Raw genomic sequence first — 18,872 nt, 5'->3', positions numbered from 1 at the left:
GAGGCTGAGGCAGGAGAACAGCATGAACCCAGGAGGCGGAGCTTGCAGTGAGCTGAGATCACACCACTGCACTCCATCCTGGGCAACAGAGCAAGACTACGTCTCAAAAAAAAAAAAAAAAAAAAAAAATTTCCTGTTTCAGTAAAATGTACAAAATAAATTTGAATGATTTTCTTGCTAATGTGTCTTTTTCTAGGTGCCTCAACCAGAAATAGCAATGGGTGAGGAAAAGGTATTAATTTTTTCTCCCCTACAGTGGAAACAACTCAAATATCCATCAATAGACAAATGGAAAAAGATAATGTGGTATATCCATTCAAGAGACCATTATGCAGCAATTTTTTTAAAAAACGAGGATCTGATATATGTTACAACATGGATGACTCTTGAAAACACCGTGCTAAGTGAAAGAAGCCAGTAACAAAAGACCACATATTATATAATTCCTTTCATATGAAATTCCGGAATAGGAAAATCCACAGAAATAGAGAGTAGATCAGTGGTTTCTTAGGCCTAGGGGCTTGGAGTAGTGGAAATGGGGAGAATACTGCCCTGAGAATTAAAAAGTATGGGGTTTCTTTTTGAGGTGATAAAATGGTTCTAAAATTGACTGTGATAATTGTTATACATATCCATGAATATACTAAACAACCATTGAATTGTATACTTTAAATAGGTGAATTGTATACTGTGTTAATTATATCTCAAAGCCACTTTAAGAATATAAATATTCATGAATGAAGGACAAAAACTCCCCATTTGACTACATAATCACAGCTGTAGTGTTTTTTAAAAAGCAGTATTATTTTTAGTTGCTAGAGTTAAACTGCTACTAACATAATCTCTAGGCTGGAAACCTGAGAGACACCTTCAGCTAATGACCAAGTCCCACTGATTCTTCCATCATAACCTCTGACTTTTCCATGTTCTTACACTGCCATCCTCAGTCTGGGCTCTGAGCTCTGGGGACATCACATCTGCCCTGCCCACTTTTACCATTTGCTTTTTCCAAATCAAACATATCTAGCTTTTAAACCCAATTACAGTTTTCTCAATAACCTTCTCAGAAGGCTAATGTCCCTCAGACCAAGTTTAGATTTTTCCCACTAGCATTCAGGATATTCTAATCTGCTTTCTACTCTGTCTCCCAACCCAGCTTCATTTCCTAGTACTATACATCCAATAAGAGAACACTTTGTTCAAGCCAGAGCTATCTCTTCAGTGTCCCTTGTACATACTACATCCATTCATTTCTCTGCTTTTTATTGGGCTATTCTATTCTGATGCTTATTCTCCATATTTACCTGTATCTTACAAATCATTCAAGGCCCATTTCAAAACCCCACATCACCCATGAAGGATTTGTGGGGAACTCCAACTACAAATGATTTGTTACATTTCCTAGCCTCCTCTAGCACTTACAATCTGTGCTGCATATCTTAGCATTTGATTTACGTGCTACTCATCTTAGCATTTGATTTACATTCCACATATTTTAGCATTTGATTTACCTGTCACATATTTTAGCTGTTGGTTTACCTACCATCTCATTGCATGTCTTTCTAGTTTTCCAAAAGAAACATCTTGTTTCAATAAGATCATTACTTCCTTAAGGACTATCACCTTTTCTGGTATCACTGAGATCACATAGCACAGTGCTAGACCCAAAATACACACTCAGAATTTCCAGAATTACACTGCTGTTTTGATTAATTGTGAATTGTAACTCACCATCTTATTTCCCATCATTTTACATACCTTTCTACTATAAATGCAATTAATAAACCCAAAGTCCAAAAGGTAAATACAGTACCTTATCATACTGACAGACAATTACATTATCCGTGTCAAACAGGTCTGGCACATCCTGTTCACTAACATCATCTCCAGAATTTAAAGGGTCCTAAAGATGAAAGATGATCACATTAAGGAATTTTATGATGCTTTAAATTTTTTAAAGATAAAGAGACATACAAAAAATTAACTTGGCATGGTGGTACACTACTGTAATCCCAGCTACTCGGGAGGGTAAGGTAGGAGAATCATCTGAGCCCAGTAAGTTGAGGCTGCAGTGAGCCATGATTGCACCACTTCACTCAAGCCTCAGCAACAGACTGAGACTCCATCTCGAAAACCAAACCAAAACAAAACAAAGAAATAAAGGAACCTAGAGCAGCAGAATATAATTGTACTAAAAGTCAAACAGCCTGGATTTAAATTTACCCTGTTTGAGCCGGGTGCAGTGGCTCACGCTTATAATCCCAGCACTTTGAAGGGCCGAGGCAGACAGATCACTTGAGGCCAGGAGTTCAAGACCAGCCTGGCTAACATGGTGAAACTCCATCTGTACTAAAATATAAATATTAGCTGGGCATGGTGGTGTGCCTGTAATCCCAGCTACTCAGGAGACTGAGGCGTGAGAATCATTTGAACCCAGGAGGCAGAGGTTGCAGTGAGCCAAGATTGCACCACTACACTCCAGCCTGGGCAACAAAGCAAGACTCTGTCTCAAAAAAAGAAATAAAAAATAAAAAGTAAATCCCTGTTTGGCCATTTAATAATTACAAGACTGAGCTTAGGCAAGTTACTAATTCTCTCCATATCTCAGTTTCCTCATGTCTAAAATCAGGATAGGAATAAGAACCATAGGACTTTGGGACTATTAAGATAAGGCAGGTAAGACTTAATATGATGCCTACCATAAATGATAGCTAATACTACTTATACACTTCTTAATAGTCACACTCTACCTGCAGTTTATCCCTAGATCACCTACTACCTCTACTTAAGATCAATACAAAAGCCCATTCCCAAATATTTATTATTGGTTTTAAATTACAGTTGAAGATTAAAAGTTTAAATCTAAGGATATATTGTCTTTTTTTTTTTTAACCTCTGCGTCCTGTGACTCTTTTGCGTCAGTCTCCTGAGTAGTTACATTTACAGACATGTGCCACCATGCCCAGCTAATTTTTGTTTTATTAGTAAAGACAGGGTTTCAACATGTTGGCCCAAGCTGGCCTCAAACTCCAAACCTCAAATGATCCACCAGCCTCAGCCTCCCAAACTGCTGGGATTACAGGCTTGAGCTACCATGCCCAGCCCCAAATAAGTCTTATTTCAAAAGAGTAAAGAAAAGATTAATCTTGCTACTCCTTTTGGTTCCAAAGCATAATAAAGTAGAAATGTTATAAATTAATAAAGAAAGTCTCAGCTCAAAAGCCATCCTCACCTCTTCTACAATGTCTACTTGAGGATCTTCTTTATCGCTACTGTTTGTGGCTGAATCCTCATTTGAAATACTGTCAGCTTCTTCTTCAAGTACCTTCAGATCTCCCGCATCAATAACCCCTAGAAATTCATTCTCATCTACATCTCTTGCACTTCCTATTTCTTCATTGGAAGATGTATCACCGGTTCCATCGACTTGAATTATTTCGCCAGTATCATCATCAGTAACCCGAATGCTTAAATCCACCTGTGAATTAGAATCCTAAATAGAGAAAGAAATACACTAAAGTTCAAGTCAAAGAAGGCATATAAAATATTGAATCCAAATTTAAAATTAACAGACAATCCACAAATGGTCACTTCAAGCAAATTTCTGCCTTATGACATTAAAATCTGAATAAGCCTAGCATTTCTATGTAATGTAGGAATAATTTTTTAAATTATAAATAAAGTAACCACCCACTTACAATCATAGGGAGACAGCAAATCAGTTCATTACTTTCAGATAATATTTACCAGTTTTTATACATACCATCTAAATTTATATAGTACCTATTAGGATTTAACTATTTCATTTGACTTTAAACAATAATTCAATGAAACAGAAAAGACAAATGTCATTGTGCTTAATACATAAATAAAAATGTAAAGGATTATACTAAGTGAAATAAGCCAAACACAGAAAGACAAACCTTAGATGATTCCATTTACATGAGGCACCTAGAATAGGCAAATTCACAGAAACAGAAAGTAAAATCGAGGTTACTAGGGGCTATGAAGAGGGGAATGAAAAGTTATTGTTTAATGAGTATAGAGTTTCTGTTTGAGAAGATTAAAAAGTACTGGAAATAGAGAGTGGTGATGGTTGTACAACACTGTGAATGTATTTAGTACCACTGAAATGTACACCTAAAAATGGGTAAAATGGCCAATTTTTATGTTATAGATAATTCACTGCAACAAAAGTAAAAAATACATAAAGGAAATTTAGTAATCACCTCTGGTCACGTAGATGGCTACTATTTTACCATTACCTTCATCCAGCACAGTTAACAAGTATTTTATAGGCATTTTCTTATTTATTTATTTTTTATTTATTTATTTTTTGAGACAGACTCTCGCTCTGTTGCCCAGGCTGGAGTGCAATGGCACAATCTCGGCTCACTGCAAGCTCCGCCTCCCAGGTTCAGGAAATACTCCTGCCTCAAGCCTCCTGAGTAGCTGGTACTACAGGCGCCTGCCACCACGTCCGGCTAAGTTTTTGTATTTTTAGTGGAGATGGGGTTTCACCGTGTTAGCCAGGATGGTCTCAGTCTCCTGACCTCATGATCTGCCCACCTCGGCCTCCCAAAGTGCTGGGATTACAGGCATGAGCCACAGCACCTGGCCTGCACTCTTCACTCTTCAATGTAGGGTTCTATATTGGTCATACTATACTACCCACCCCCCAATTAATTTGTCATAGATAGGACAAAGATCAATAAAATGTCAAGCTCCTTAAGATCAGGGGCTGTTTTATGATTATATATGCTACAGAATCTATAGCAGTAGTTCTTAACCTCTTTGGAAAAGCCAGAGGCCCCTTGAAAACTTGATGAAAGCTCCAGATGCTATAATGCTGGTTGTTTTGGAAATCCATACATATGTTGACACACATGTTGCATAAACAACAGGTTACATTAACTTTAAGACTGAAGTATAGAAGTGTAGCCCAAGTCATGGAAAAGATGACTTTCCATCCTTTACAATCAGAAATACAAAGGTCATACTAAGTGAAATAAGGCAAACAGAGAAGGACAAATCTTATATGATTCCACTTATATGAGGTACCTAGAACAGGCAAATTCATAAAAACAGAAAGTAAAATCAAGGTTAACAGGGGCTACGAAGAGGGGAATGAAGAGTGATATAGCACCCAAAGCGCTTTCATCAAATCAGCCTGGAAAGTCTTGGGAATTTTAACAGTCAAGAAGGCTACTAACAGAAGCCAAGAAGTTTTACTAAGATTTGAATAGATGCCCTTTATTTATATTTCTTCTGAGTTTGCAAGTCATAGGTGATGTTTAATACAATAATAAAGATACAACTTTAATAAGCTCAATAACTTAAGATACAACTTAATAATATGCATATACTCAACTTAGTCTTTCAGTGGACAACTGCCCTTCTAGGGTTCAAACCCATATGAATACTACCAATAATGAACTCTCAAAAAAGTATACCCAACAAATAATGCTGTGTAGAAAAATTCAAATTAATAGACCAAAATTATGTAAGTTGACACATAATTAATTTTACTACATTGGAAACAGATTTCCTTCACAGATGAAATATAAGGAATATCCCATGTATGCAAAAATTAGTGACTGTGTGCTCAAAAATGAAAATAAGTCCAAATTACATAAATAAGATAAATTTGTACTCTGCTATCAATAAATTAGAGAAATCTTGGAGGGCCCACTGCCCATAATGTAAAAGCTGAAAAGAATGCTACTACCACACTAACAATGAACAAAAGCTGGATAAATTTACAAAATCACAACTTTTCTTGAAGCAGCCTGAACTCCAAGGAGGGACACTCCTTACAGATGGGACATACAAACATAGCTCTCTATAAGAAGAGTAATGCCTATCTCCAACTATAAATACTATTTACCTCAGTCTCTCCTTTATTTATATAAGATGTCTGACATTCAATCAAAAATGAGGCCAGGCACAGACACTCATGCCTGTAATCCCAGCACTTTGGGACGCCAAAGCTGGCAGATCACTTGAGCCCAGAAGTTCAGGACTAGTCTGGGAAATATAGCAAGATCCTATCTCTACAAAAAATACACAAATAATAATAATAATAATAACTGGGAGTGATGGTGCATGCTGAGGAGGTGGAGGCAGGAAGATCACCTGAGCCCAGGGAGGTTGAGGCTGCAGTGAGCTGTGATTGCACCACTGCACTCCAGCCTAAGTGACAGAGTGAGACCCTTCTCAAAAATAATAATACAAACAAAAAGCAACAAAAACCAACCATCACACTGCAAAGCAATCAAGAGAACCAGACTCAGAGATAGTTAGAAATGTCAGACTATGATTGATACACCAAATAATTTAGTGAAAAAAGTGGAAAAAAATCCATGAACAAATAAATAATTTCAGCACAGATAACAAGTTTGGGGAGTCAGGAAAAGAAAGAAAAAAGAAAAACAAGAATTTTAACACAAAATTCTAAAATAAAAACCACAATATCAGAGTAAAAATTTCATCTGAAGGGGTCATCAGTAGATGTGACACAGCAAAAAAGAATCAAAAACATTCAGGAAAACAGAAAAAAGGAAGAACACAGACACACACACACACACACCCTGACAAGTTGATTAATAACTATATTAAATATAAATGGCCTAAACATCTCATTTAAAAGATAGAGATTATCAGACTGGATTAAATTAGCAAGACCCAACCATATGCTGTCTATCTGGGAGGCTGAGGTGGGCAGATCACAAGGTCAGGAGTTCAAGAGCAGCCTGGTCAATATGGTGAAACCCCATCTCTATTAAAAATATTTTTTAAAAATTAGCTGGGCATGATGGCACATGCCTATAATCCCAGCTATTCAGGAGGCTGAGGCAGGAAAATTGCTTGAATCCAGGAGGTGGAGCTTGCAGTGAGCCAAGATCGCGCCACTGCATTCCAGTCTGGGCGACAGAGCAAGACACTATCAAAAAAAAAAAAAAAAAAAAGGGAGAGAAAGAAAGAAACTCACTTTAAATACAGTGACACAGGTAAGTTAAAAGTAAATGAACAGAAAAAACACATACCATGTGAACGCTAATCAAAATAAACCTAAAACTGCTCTATCAATATCAGAAAATGTAAACTTCAGAACCAGAAATATTATCAGAGATAAATAAAAAACATTAAATAATAATAAAGGGATCAATTGAAGAAGATGACTATCCTAAATACTTATATACCTACAAACATAGCTTCAAAATAAACTAAAAGTAATAAAAGTAAAAGAAGAAATAGACAAATCTACTATTACAGGTAAAGGCTTAAAATTCCTCTCTCAGTAGTCAATAGAAAAAGTGGACTGGAATTCAGTGACATATGGAAACCCTGGACAATGCAATCAATCAACTTGACCTAATTAATATATAAAGAATACCCCACCCAAAAATAGCCAAATAGCTTCAAGAGCACACATTATGTTTGCCAAGATAAACCATATTCTGAAACACAAAACAAACCCTGACAAATTTAAAATATATAAAGTATATTCTCTGACCACAAAAGAATTACACTAGAAACCAATAACAGAAAGATATCTGGAAAATTCCCCAAATATTTAAAAATTAAACAACACAATTCTAAATACCCAATGGTCAAAGACTAAATCACAAAAGAAATTAGAAAATAATTGTAATTGAATGCAAATGAAAACATAATGTCCAAACTTTTGAGATGTACCCAAAGCAGTGCCTAGGGGGAAATTTATATCATTAAATTATTATATCAGAAAATAAGTATGTCTCAAATCAATGGCCTAATATTCCACCTCAAGAAACTAGAAAAAGAAGGCCAAAATAAGTCCAAGTAAACAGAAGGAAGAAAATAATAAAAATTTTAAAAGGGAAAAAAAGTGAAATTAAAACCGAAAAAAAAAAAGAGAGAGAGAGAGAGAAATCAGTAAGGCCAAAAGCTCATTCTTTGAAATTATTAATAAAAGTGAAAAACCTGGCCAGGCAGGGTGGCTCACACCTGTAATCCCAGCACCTTAGGAGGCCAAGGCAGGAGGATCACTTGAGGTCAAGAGTTGGAGACCAGCCTGACCAACAGGGTGAAACCCAGTCTCTACTAACAATACAAAAATTAGTCAGGGGTGGTGGCGTACACCTGTAATCCCAGCTAGTCGGGAGGCTGAGGCATGAGAATTACTTGAACCCAGGAGGTGCAGATTGCAGTGAGCCAAGATCACACCACCTGAATTCCAGCCTGAGCAACAGAGCAAGACCGTCTCAAAAAAAAAAAAAGAAAAAAAAAATTGAAAAACCTCTAGCACGACAGAGAGAGAAAGAGTGAGAGACAGACAGACAGAAGACACAAGCAAACAGTATTAATAATTAAAGAAGGCATGTTACATAGATCCTAGAGGCATTAAAATAATATATTATCAACTTTCAATAAATTTTACAACTTAAGTAAAATGGATAAATTCATTGAAAGAAATTACCAAAAGTTACTCAAGAAGAAACAGATAACCTAAAGACACATATCAGTTAAAGAAATTTAATTCCATTAAAACCTTCCCACAAAGAAAATTTTAAATTCAGAAAGCTAAAAACTCTATCAGAAAACAGGAGAGATACAGATATAGAGCAATTCATTTTATGAAACTAACATTTTCCTAATACCCAGCACAAAATAAGAAAACTACAGACCAGTATTCCTCATGAACATAGAAGCAAAAATCCACAATGAAATTTTAGCAAATTGAATCCAGCAATGCATAAAATGAATAACATAATATTACAAAAGGAAGTTTATCCTGAGAATGCATTTGAAAGTTGAACATTCAAAAGTCAGTGTATCTCACCATATCAAAACATGAAAGAAGGAAACCCACTTGTTTCAATAGATATAGGGGAAAATTGTTTAAACTTAACGTCAACTCATGATTAAAAAAAACAAACTACATTAAAGAAAACTTTTTCCATCTGATAAAGGATACCTACAAAAAAAATATTAAAACCATACAGCTAACATAGTACTTGATGAAAGATAGAATGCTTTCCCCTTAAAATCAGGAATGAGATTTCTGCTCTCAGCACTCTTATTTAATTTTGTACCGGAAGTCCTAAATCAGTGCAATAAGCTAAGAAAAAAAAAGCTATGGGAAGAAATATATATATACACCCATATTTATATATATACTTTATAAACATATATATATAAAACATAATGTCCGAACTTTTGAGATGTACCCAAAGCAGTGCCTAGAGGAGAAATTTATAGCATTAAATTTATGCTATAATATGTGTGTGTGTGTGTATATATATATAGTATGATTCCACTTATATATCTAGAATAATCAAACTCATAGAAACAAAAAGAATGGTGGTTACCAAGAACTGGGGGAAGGGAAAACGAGAAGTTGATTAATAGGTATGGAGTTTCAGTTTTGTGAGATGGAAAAGTTCTCAATATTGGTTATATAACAGTGTCAATATATTTNTTTTTTTTTGAGACGGAGTCTGGCTCTGTCACCCAGGCTGGAGTGCAGTGGTACGGTCTCCGCTCACTGCAAGCTCTGCCTCCCGGGTTCACGCCATTCTCCTGCCTCAGCCTCCCGAGTGGCTGGGACTACAAAGCGCTCACCACAACGCCCAGCTAATTTTTTGTATTTTTAGTAGAGACAGGGTTTCACCATGTTAGCCAGGATGGTCTCTATCTCCTGACCTCGTGATCCACCCGCCTCGGCCTCCCAAAGTGCTGGGATTACAGGCGTGAGCCACCGCTCCAGACCCCAAAGGGTCTACAAAACAACTACTAAAATTATTAAGTGGGTTTAATAAGGTCACAGGATATTAGGTCAATTTATAAAATTCAACTGCATGTCTATATAGTAGCAATAAACAACTAGAAATTGAAATTTTAAAACACTACCTTTAGACCAGGTGTGGTGGCTTATGCCTGTAATCCCAGCACTTTGGGAGGACAAGACAAAAGGATCACTTGAGTTCAGGAGTTCAAGACCAAACTTATCTCTACTAAAATAAAATGTTTAAAATTACCCAGGTATACTGTTGTGTCCCAGCTACTCAGGAGGCTGAGGCAGGAAAATCACTTGAGCCTGGGAGATCAGGGCTGCAGTGAGCTATGACCTGCCACTGCTCTCCAGCCTGGGCAACACAGCAAGATGCTCAAAATATACAAATAAAAATAATTTTTAAAATGTTTATTATACAGCATTTTATGTTTTAAAAAATTCTTTTCATAAAATCAATTTTTACATTAGAGATCTCAAAATGGGAAAATAACAATGTTTTATACTTTAATACTTGTAGGCAGATTGTTTTAGGACAAGTAAAATAAACGTATTTGAAGGATTAAGTTTCAGTTTTGATTGACTGATTGAGATAGGATCTTACTCTATTGCCCAGGCTTAAATGCAGTGGCCCAATCTCAGTTCACTGCAGCCTTGACCTCCTGGACTCAAGCGATCCTCCCACCTCAGTCTCCCGAGTAGCTGGAAGTGCAGGAGGGCAGCACCATGCCCAGCTAATTTTTTTGTATTTTTTATATTGATGGGGTTTTGCCATGTCGCCCAGGCTGGTCTTGAACTCCTGGACTCAAGCAATCCTCCTTCTTCAGCCTCCCAATGTGCTGGGATTACAGCCATGAGCCACTATGCCCAGCCAAGTTTCAGTTTAGAATGTGTAATATTTTAATACATCTACAAGGGAGACCTCTTTCCTAAATGGAACTTCTCTTTATTTTTTTTTTAACTTTTACTTTAGGTTCAGGGGTATACGTACAAGTTTGTTATGTAGGTAAACTATGTGTCATGGGGGTTTAGTTTACAGATAATTTCATCACCCAGGTAATAAGCACAGTACTCAATAGGTATTTTTTCTGATCCTCTCCCTCCTCCCACACTCCACCCTCAATTATTCCCATGTTCATTGTTCCCCTCCTAGTATCCATGTGTTCTTGTTGTTTAGCTCCCACTTATAAGTGAGAACATGTGGTAGTTGGAAATAAATTTAAAAAATTATATACCTTTAAAGCATCAAGAGAAAAGCAACTCACCTACGTATAAGGAATCCCCAGTAAGTGTTCTGGTAGATTCCTCAGCAGAAGTTTGAAGACCACAAGGCAGTGGGATGACATATTTAAAGTGTTTTTTTTTAAAAAATCAACCAAGATTTCTGTATCTGGCAAAATTATTTTTCAAAAATAAGGGAGGGAGTTGCTTCCAGTCTCTCTCTCCCACTGCAAAACCCAGCTAGAGTAGTTCCTATTGCCATGGATCTCCTTGAATAAATTCTGCCTTATCATCCTTTAAAAAATGAAAGATAAATTAAGACATTCCTAGATAAAAACCAAGGGAATTCATTATCATTAGGTTTTCCCTACAAGAAATATTAAAAGGAGTCCTTTAAATTAAAATGAATAGATGCTAGACAGTAACTTGAAGCTACACAAAATGTAAAATTATCTGGTAAAGGTAAATAGATGGACAAATACAAAAATCAGTGTTAACATAATTTTAGTTTATAATTGATTTTATTCTTCTACATCATTTAAAAGACAAAAGCATAAAAAATCTATGTTAATGGGTAAATAATATATAAAAAAGTAATCTGTAACAACAATAAGACAAAGTGGGGGAGGGCGAAGTTGTAAAGGAGTAAACTTTTTGTATGTGATTGAATTTAAGTGGGTATCTGATTAAAAGAGATTATTACAAGCCTAAAATATTATATGTAATACCCATGGTAACCACAAAGAAAATATCTATAGAATGTTCACAAAGGAATGAGAAGGGAAACCAAAAATTAATTATACACAAAGGAAGGTAACAAAGGAGGAAATCACAGAAAACCTAAATACATATAGAAAACAGCAAAACGTCACGAGTTCTTTCCAATTAGTAATTACTGCAAATGCAAATGAATTAAATTCCCCAATCAAAAGACATAGTTTAGGAGAATGGATAAAATACAAGATCCAACTATATGCTCTCTATAAGAGATTAAATATCTAGGACATGAATAGGCTGAAAGTGAAAAGATAGAAAAATAAATTCCATGCAAATGATAACCAATAGAGCTGCAATGGTTATGTTACCACTAGAAAAAATGGATTTTAGGTCAAAAACTGTTATTTAAAAGGAAAAAAAAAATTAAATTACATAATGAAAAAAGAATCAATTTACCAAGAAGATATAACAATTATAAATACATGTGCACCAAACATTAGATCTCCTAAATATATGCAACAGGCCGGGTGCAGTGGTCCACACTTGTAATCCCAGCACTTTGGGAGGCTGAGGCAGGCGGATTACTTGAAGTCAGGAGTTTGAGATCAGACTGGCCAATATGGTGAAACCCTGTCTCTACTAGAACTACAAATATTAGCCAGGAGTGGTGGTGGGTACCTGTAATCCCAGCTACTCAGGAGGCTGAGGCAGGAGAATCACCTGAACCCAAAGGCAGAGGTTGCACTGAGCCAAGATTGTGCCACTGCACTACAGCCCCGGCAACAAAGTGAAACTCTGTCTCAAAAAAAAAAAAAAAAAAAAAGTCTGAGGATGAAGTGAAAACAATGGGGAGGGAAATGTATACCTATAAATGCTTACAGTTTAAAAGATCAATCTCAAATTAACAGTTTAACTTTACATCTTAAAAAACTATAAAGGAAAGAACAAATCAAACCTAAAGCTAGCAGAATGAAATAAATAATAATGTTAGAGAAAAAGAAAACACAGAAATGAGAAACAATAGAGAAAAATCGACAAAACCAAGAGTTGCTTCTTCAAAAAGATCAATAAAATTGATAAACCTTTATAACTAGACTGATAAGAAGAAGAGAAGACTCAACTAAAATTATCAATGAGGGTTGGCCACGGTGGCTCACGCCTGTAATCACAGCACTCTGAGAGGCTGAGGCAGGTGGATCACTTGAGGCCAGGAGATGGAGACCAGCCTGGCCAGCATGGCAAAACCCCAACTCTACTAAAAATACAAAAATTAGCTGGGCATAGTAGAGCACACCTGCAATCCCAGCTACTCAGGAGGCTGAGGCACAAGAATCATTTGAACTCAGGAGGCTGAGGTTGCAGTGAGCCGGGATCACACTGCCGCACTTCAGCCTGGGCAACAGAGACTATTTCAATAATAATAATAATAATAATAATAATAATAATAAAATAAAATTATAAATAAAAGAGGGGACATCATTACCAATTTTACAGAAATATAAAGAACTTTAAGAGAAAACTATGAACACTTACACCACAACAAATCAGATAATCTATTTTAAAAATTAACAAACTCCTAGAAATACACAATCTAGACTGAATCAGAATAGAAAATCTTAATAAGTATATTGATTGGAAAGTAGACTGAATAAGTAATCAAAACCCTACCTACAAAGAAAAATCCAGAACCAAATGGCTTCACTAGAAAATTATACCAAACACTTAAAGATGAATACCAATCACCCTCAAACTCTTCCAAAAAAATGGAAGAACAAAATATCTCCAAACTTATTTTATGAGGCCAGCATTACCCTGATACCAAAGCCAGACAGACAAAACATAAAAATGACAGACCAATACTTCTGATGAATATTCATGTAAAAATCCTCAACAAAATACTGGCAAATAGATATAATAGCACATTATAAGAATCCTACACTATGGCCAAATGAGATTTATTCCTGGGATGCAAGGATAGTTCAACATAAAAAAAAAATCATATTGAATGGTAAATCCCTGAAATCTCTTCTCTAAGATTAGAAAGAAGGAAAAGACAAATACTTTCACCACTTCTAATCAACACAGTAACAAAAAAAAGTACTAGCTAGGACAATTAGGCAAGTAAAAGAAATAAAAGACATCAAAATTAGAAAGGAAAAACTAAACTAAAATTATCTCTGTTTACAGATGTACTATTCACAATAGCAAAGACACAGAATCAGCCCAGGTGCCTATACATGGTGTACTGAATAAAGAAAATGTGTTACATATATATCATGGAATGCTATGCAGCCACAAAAAAAAAAGGGCGTGGGGGGAATCATGTTCTTTGCAGCAACATGCATACTGCTGAGTGCCATTATCCTAAGTGAATTAACACATGAACAGAAAACCATATATGAGATGTTGTCACTTATAAATTAGGAGTTAAATATTCGGCACATACAGACACAGTGGTGGAAATAATAGACACTGGGGACTCCAAAAAGGGAGAAGAAGTGGGAGCAAGGGCTGAAGAACTATTTTGGGTACTATGCACAGTAACTGGATGACAGGATCAATCACACCCCAAACCTCAGCATGATGCAATATACCTATGTCACAAACCTTGCACATGTACTCCCTGAATCTTAAAGTTGAAATGATAAATAATAAAAATTTAAAAATCAAACCAGTGTGTTATTAATGTAAAGACAAGTGTATATACCAATGGAGTAAAGATCCCAGCAACAAACCCTTACATAAAAGGTCAATTTTCCAGAAGGGTAACAAGACCATTCAATGTGGAATGGACAGTCTTTTCAACAAATCATTTTGGGAAAACTAGGACCACATTGAAAATAATGGAGTTGAACCCTAAATTTACACCATCTACAAAAATTAACTCAAAATGGATCAAAGAGCTAAACGTAAGAACTGAAACTATAAAGTTCTTAGAGGAAAACACATGGTGAAAATTTCATGACATTGGATTTGAAAATAATTTACTGGATATGACACCAAAAGCATAGGTAATAAAAGAAAAAAATAGATAAAATGGACTTCACCAAAATCAAAAACTTTTGTGCTCAAAAGACACTATTAACACAGAGTAAAGGTGACCCATGAAATGGGAGACAATATTTGCAAATCATACATCTAATAAGAGGTGAATATCCAGGATATATAAAGAACTATAACTCAACAACAACAAAGCAAACAGTCCAATTTAAAAAAAAATGGGCAAAGGACTTGAATAGACTTCTCTCCAAAGAACATATACAAATGGCCAGAAGTACATAAAACAATGTTCAACATCACTAATCATTAAGGAAATACATATCAAAACTACAAGATACCACTTCAAATCCCTTAGGGTAGCAATTATTTAAAAAAAAAAAAAAAAACAGAAAGTAAGTGTTGGTGGGGATGTGGAGAAATCAGACACTTGTACACTACTGTTGAGAAGGTAAAATGGTGCAGCCTCTATGGAAACTGTACGGCAGTTCCTAATAAGATTAAAAGTAGAACTGTCATATGATTTTGCAGCTCCATTTCTCCATATATATCCAAAAAAATTAAAGCCAGGGATTTGAAGAGATATTTGTACATCCTGTTTATAGCAGCATTATTCACAACAGTCAAAAGCTGGAAGCAACCCAAGTATCCACAGACACCTGAATGAATAAACAAAATGCAATATATGCATACAATGGGATATTATTCAGCCTTAAAAAGGAAGTAAGTTCTGACACATGCTACAACATGGAAGAACCCTGAGACATTATGCTAAATGAAGAAGGGCAAATACTATCTGATTCCACTTATATGAGGTAACTAAAGTAGTCAAATTTATAGAGACAGAAAGTAGAATGGTTGTTTGTCAGGGACTGGGAGAGTGAGAAATGGGGAGTTAATGTTTAATGGGCATGGAGTTTGAGAAGATGAAAAATTTCTAGAGACAGGTGGTGGTGATAGCTGCACAACAATGTGAATATACTTACTGTCACTAAGCTATACAGTTAAAATTGTAAAATAATTTAAAATAAAATAGTGAAATGGTTACTTGTACGTGTATTTTAGCATGAAAGAAAAATCAAATTTGTAAAAGTCCATGTGATATAGTGTCAACTATGTGGCAAAACTGATCAAAGTACTGGTGGCAGGAAAAATCGGCACAACCTCTTTTTAAAATACTGTGGCAATGTACTGCAAATGCCTTAGAAATTTTTAGTTTTTTCTACCTTTTAAAAAATGTGTTTTAGGCTGGGCACAGTGGCTCATATATCTGTAATCCCAGCACTTCGGGAAGCCAAAGTGAGACAAGTCCTTCAGGCCAGACATTCGAGACCAACCTGGATAACACAATGAGACTCTGTCTCCACAAACTAATAAATTAATTAATTAAAAATATATTTTTAAAAGTGCAATGCAAATGAAGCTTAAAAGAAGAATAAAAATGGTCTTGGCACGCACGGTTTGCTGAGCCGGTTAGTGTGTCCGGCCGAGACACACCGCCGCCATGTCTCGCTGCCTGCGTCCCCTCAACACGTCTCTGTTCTCCAGGAACGTGGCCGAGGACACCAGGTCTGAAGACTTGCGGCGTGAATTTGGTCATTATGGTCCTATAGTTGATGTGTATGCTCCACTTGATTTCTCCACTCGCCATCCAAGAGGATTTGCTTATGTACAATTTGAGGATGTTCATGATGCTGAAGACGCTTTACATAATTTGGACAGAAAGTGGATTTGTGGACAGCAGACTGAAATACAGTTTGCCCAGGGGGATCGAAAGACACCAAATCAGATGGAAGCCAAGGAAGAGAGGAATGTGTACAGTTCTTCACGCTATGATGATTATGACAGATACAGGCATTCTAGAAGCCGAAGTTATGAAAGGAGGAGATCAAGAAGTTGGTCTTTTGATTACAACTATAGAAGATCGTGTCGTCCTAGAAACAGTAGACGGACTGGAAGACCACGGCGTAGCAGAAGCCATTCCAACAATGACAGATTCAAACACCGAAATCGATCTTTTTCCAGATCAAAATCCAATTCAAGATCACGGTCCAAGTCCCAGCCCAAGAAAGAAATGAAGGCTAAATCATGTTCTAGGTCTGCATCTCACACCAAAACTAGAGGCACCTCTAAAAACAGATTCCAAAACACATTATAAGTCTGGCTCAAGATATGAAAAGGAATCAAGGAAAAAAGAATCACTTAGATCCAAATCTCAGTCAAGATCACAGTCTAGGTCTAGGTCAAAATCTGGATCAAGGTCTTGGACTAGTCCTAAGTCCAGTGGCCACTGATAGTATAGACCATGCTCATTTTTAGGCATGTATCATTCATTTACTCATAGTTCGGTTTACTTAAATTATCAGGAATATAATGTTGCAATGATGCTTTAAAAACACTTGTTAGTTTTCCCTGTACCAGGCAACAGTTATTATTAAATGATATGCTGTTGAGAAGCCACTCTTAAGAGTCCAGTTTGTCTAATGTTATGGGCAGCTACCAATTTGTGGTGTCTCTATACGTTTTTGTAAAGATTCTCATTTTTTATGCTTGAAGTATTTGGTGAAAAGATGTTGGTTGACCACAATTTGCAATATTGTCTCATTAAAAATAAACTTTCATATTCATCTTTGGTAGAACTGTTAACCTAGAAATGCAGCTTGCTAATAAGATAGAATGATACAAAAGTGAAGTAGTAGCCACAATACAACACTGACTGCTCAGACACATTTAGGTTCAGGCTGGACCATTATGTCTTGTCAAGATGTCTAGGCCCAGCCAGGCACGGTGGCTCACACCTGTAATTCCAGCACTTTGGGAAGCCAAGGTGGGTGGATCACGAAGTCAGGAGTTCGAGACCAGCCTAACCAACATGGTGAAACCCCGTCTCTACTAAAATACAAAATTAGCCAGGCATGGTGGCACATACCTGTAATCTCAGCTACTCAGGAGGCCGAGGCAAGAGAATCGCTTGAATCCAGGAGGTGGAAGTTGCAGTGAGCCAAAATCATGCCACTGCACTCCAGCCTGGGCAACAGCGTGAGACTCTATCTCAAAAAAAAAAAAAAATGTCTAGGCCAATGATAATTATTTTGATGCAGCGTGGATTAGTTCTTTTGTTAACCCCACTGTCTTGGGGAATGATACCAGCTGGGTAACTGAGTTCTTGACTGAAACATGGAGGCTTGACTGCTTTTTTTCTCATTCCTATGAAGATTTGGAACACAGAAAACACAAAAACTCACCTTAAAATTTGAGCAGGTCGATGATGGCAAAAATAATTTTAAGGAGAAAGGAATATTCTTATGTAGTTATTCTAAAGTTTAAGGAATGCTGTTGACCATAATATTGCTTACTTTTCTTACTGCTGTTAGAAGCAATTGTTTCCAAGTAGGTTTCGTGTGTGTGTGCACATAGTGTAAAACTGAAAGTTTGATGCTTACAGCACTTGGCTCATGCATTTGTATCAAAATTTGTCTGCCTCTTTATGAGGGAGGCCTGCTTTTCACACCTCAGTTTATTTAATATGAGGCAAGTTGAAAGACAACACTCATTCTAGGTGATTCTGTGGTGCCATAAAATTTTAAATAATTTGGGAAAAAGGATTACTCAGTTGTAAGCAAGAGTCACGTCTTCTGAGCTTTCGATTATCAGTGTAGTACCTGACTAAAAATGAAGTAATACCCTTAACCATTTATAATTTCTAGTATTTCTCTGAAAGATCGTTTTGGAGACAAAAGTGACTTGGCATGTCCAATTTCATTTCATAATAAAAAGCTAGCATCTTTAAAAATCTTAGATTGCATGCTTACAGATATAAGTAAGAATTATGGAGAAACAATTCCTTTTAGAGGATTTTTTTTTCAATTTTGGTTTTAGTAATCTAGGCTTTGCCACCAAAACGAAGAATGGAATATATAATAATCACAATAGTATGAATAGGTAAGGAATGTCTGAAGAGGATCTTGGCATTCTAGAAAACTTGTACTATTGATAGTATTTCCCAACCCTTTCATTTTCTTTACTGTTTCTGCAGTTAACTGGTGTCATGTTCTGCCGTAGTTGCGAATTCGATCGCAATTATTTATATGCATTTTTTTTAGATTTTCCTGGATGTATAGTTTAAACAACAAAAAGTCTATTTAAAACTGTAGCAGTAGTT

At 36.2% G+C, this 18,872-nt stretch overlaps 1 protein-coding gene and 1 pseudogene across 3 annotated transcripts in view; one reads left to right on the top strand and one right to left on the bottom strand.

The window, feature by feature from the left end:
* Positions 1-18,872, bottom strand: part of GTF2A1L (general transcription factor IIA subunit 1 like) — a 65,841-nt gene that overhangs the window by 6,439 nt on the left and 40,530 nt on the right. For both annotated transcript variants that reach the window (XM_017868846.1, XM_017868847.1), the window contains 2 exons: positions 3,233-3,493; positions 1,814-1,903 (listed from right to left, as the gene is read on the bottom strand). In XM_017868846.1, coding sequence (XP_017724335.1) covers positions 1,814-1,903; positions 3,233-3,493 — 351 coding nt within the window. The remainder of the gene's footprint in view (positions 1-1,813; positions 1,904-3,232; positions 3,494-18,872) is intronic.
* LOC108527524 (serine/arginine-rich splicing factor 10 pseudogene) lies at positions 16,164-17,004 on the top strand (annotated as a pseudogene). The gene has a single exon (XR_001884839.1). The product of XR_001884839.1 is annotated as a serine/arginine-rich splicing factor 10 pseudogene (transcript).

The sequence above is a fragment of the Rhinopithecus bieti genome, unplaced genomic scaffold (genome assembly GCF_001698545.2).
Source record: "Rhinopithecus bieti isolate Rb0 unplaced genomic scaffold, ASM169854v2 scaffold_4758, whole genome shotgun sequence".
NCBI classification, from domain to species: domain Eukaryota; kingdom Metazoa; phylum Chordata; class Mammalia; order Primates; family Cercopithecidae; genus Rhinopithecus; species Rhinopithecus bieti.
Note: the sequence above shows the minus strand (reverse complement) of the source record. Positions and strands in the feature narration are given on the sequence as shown.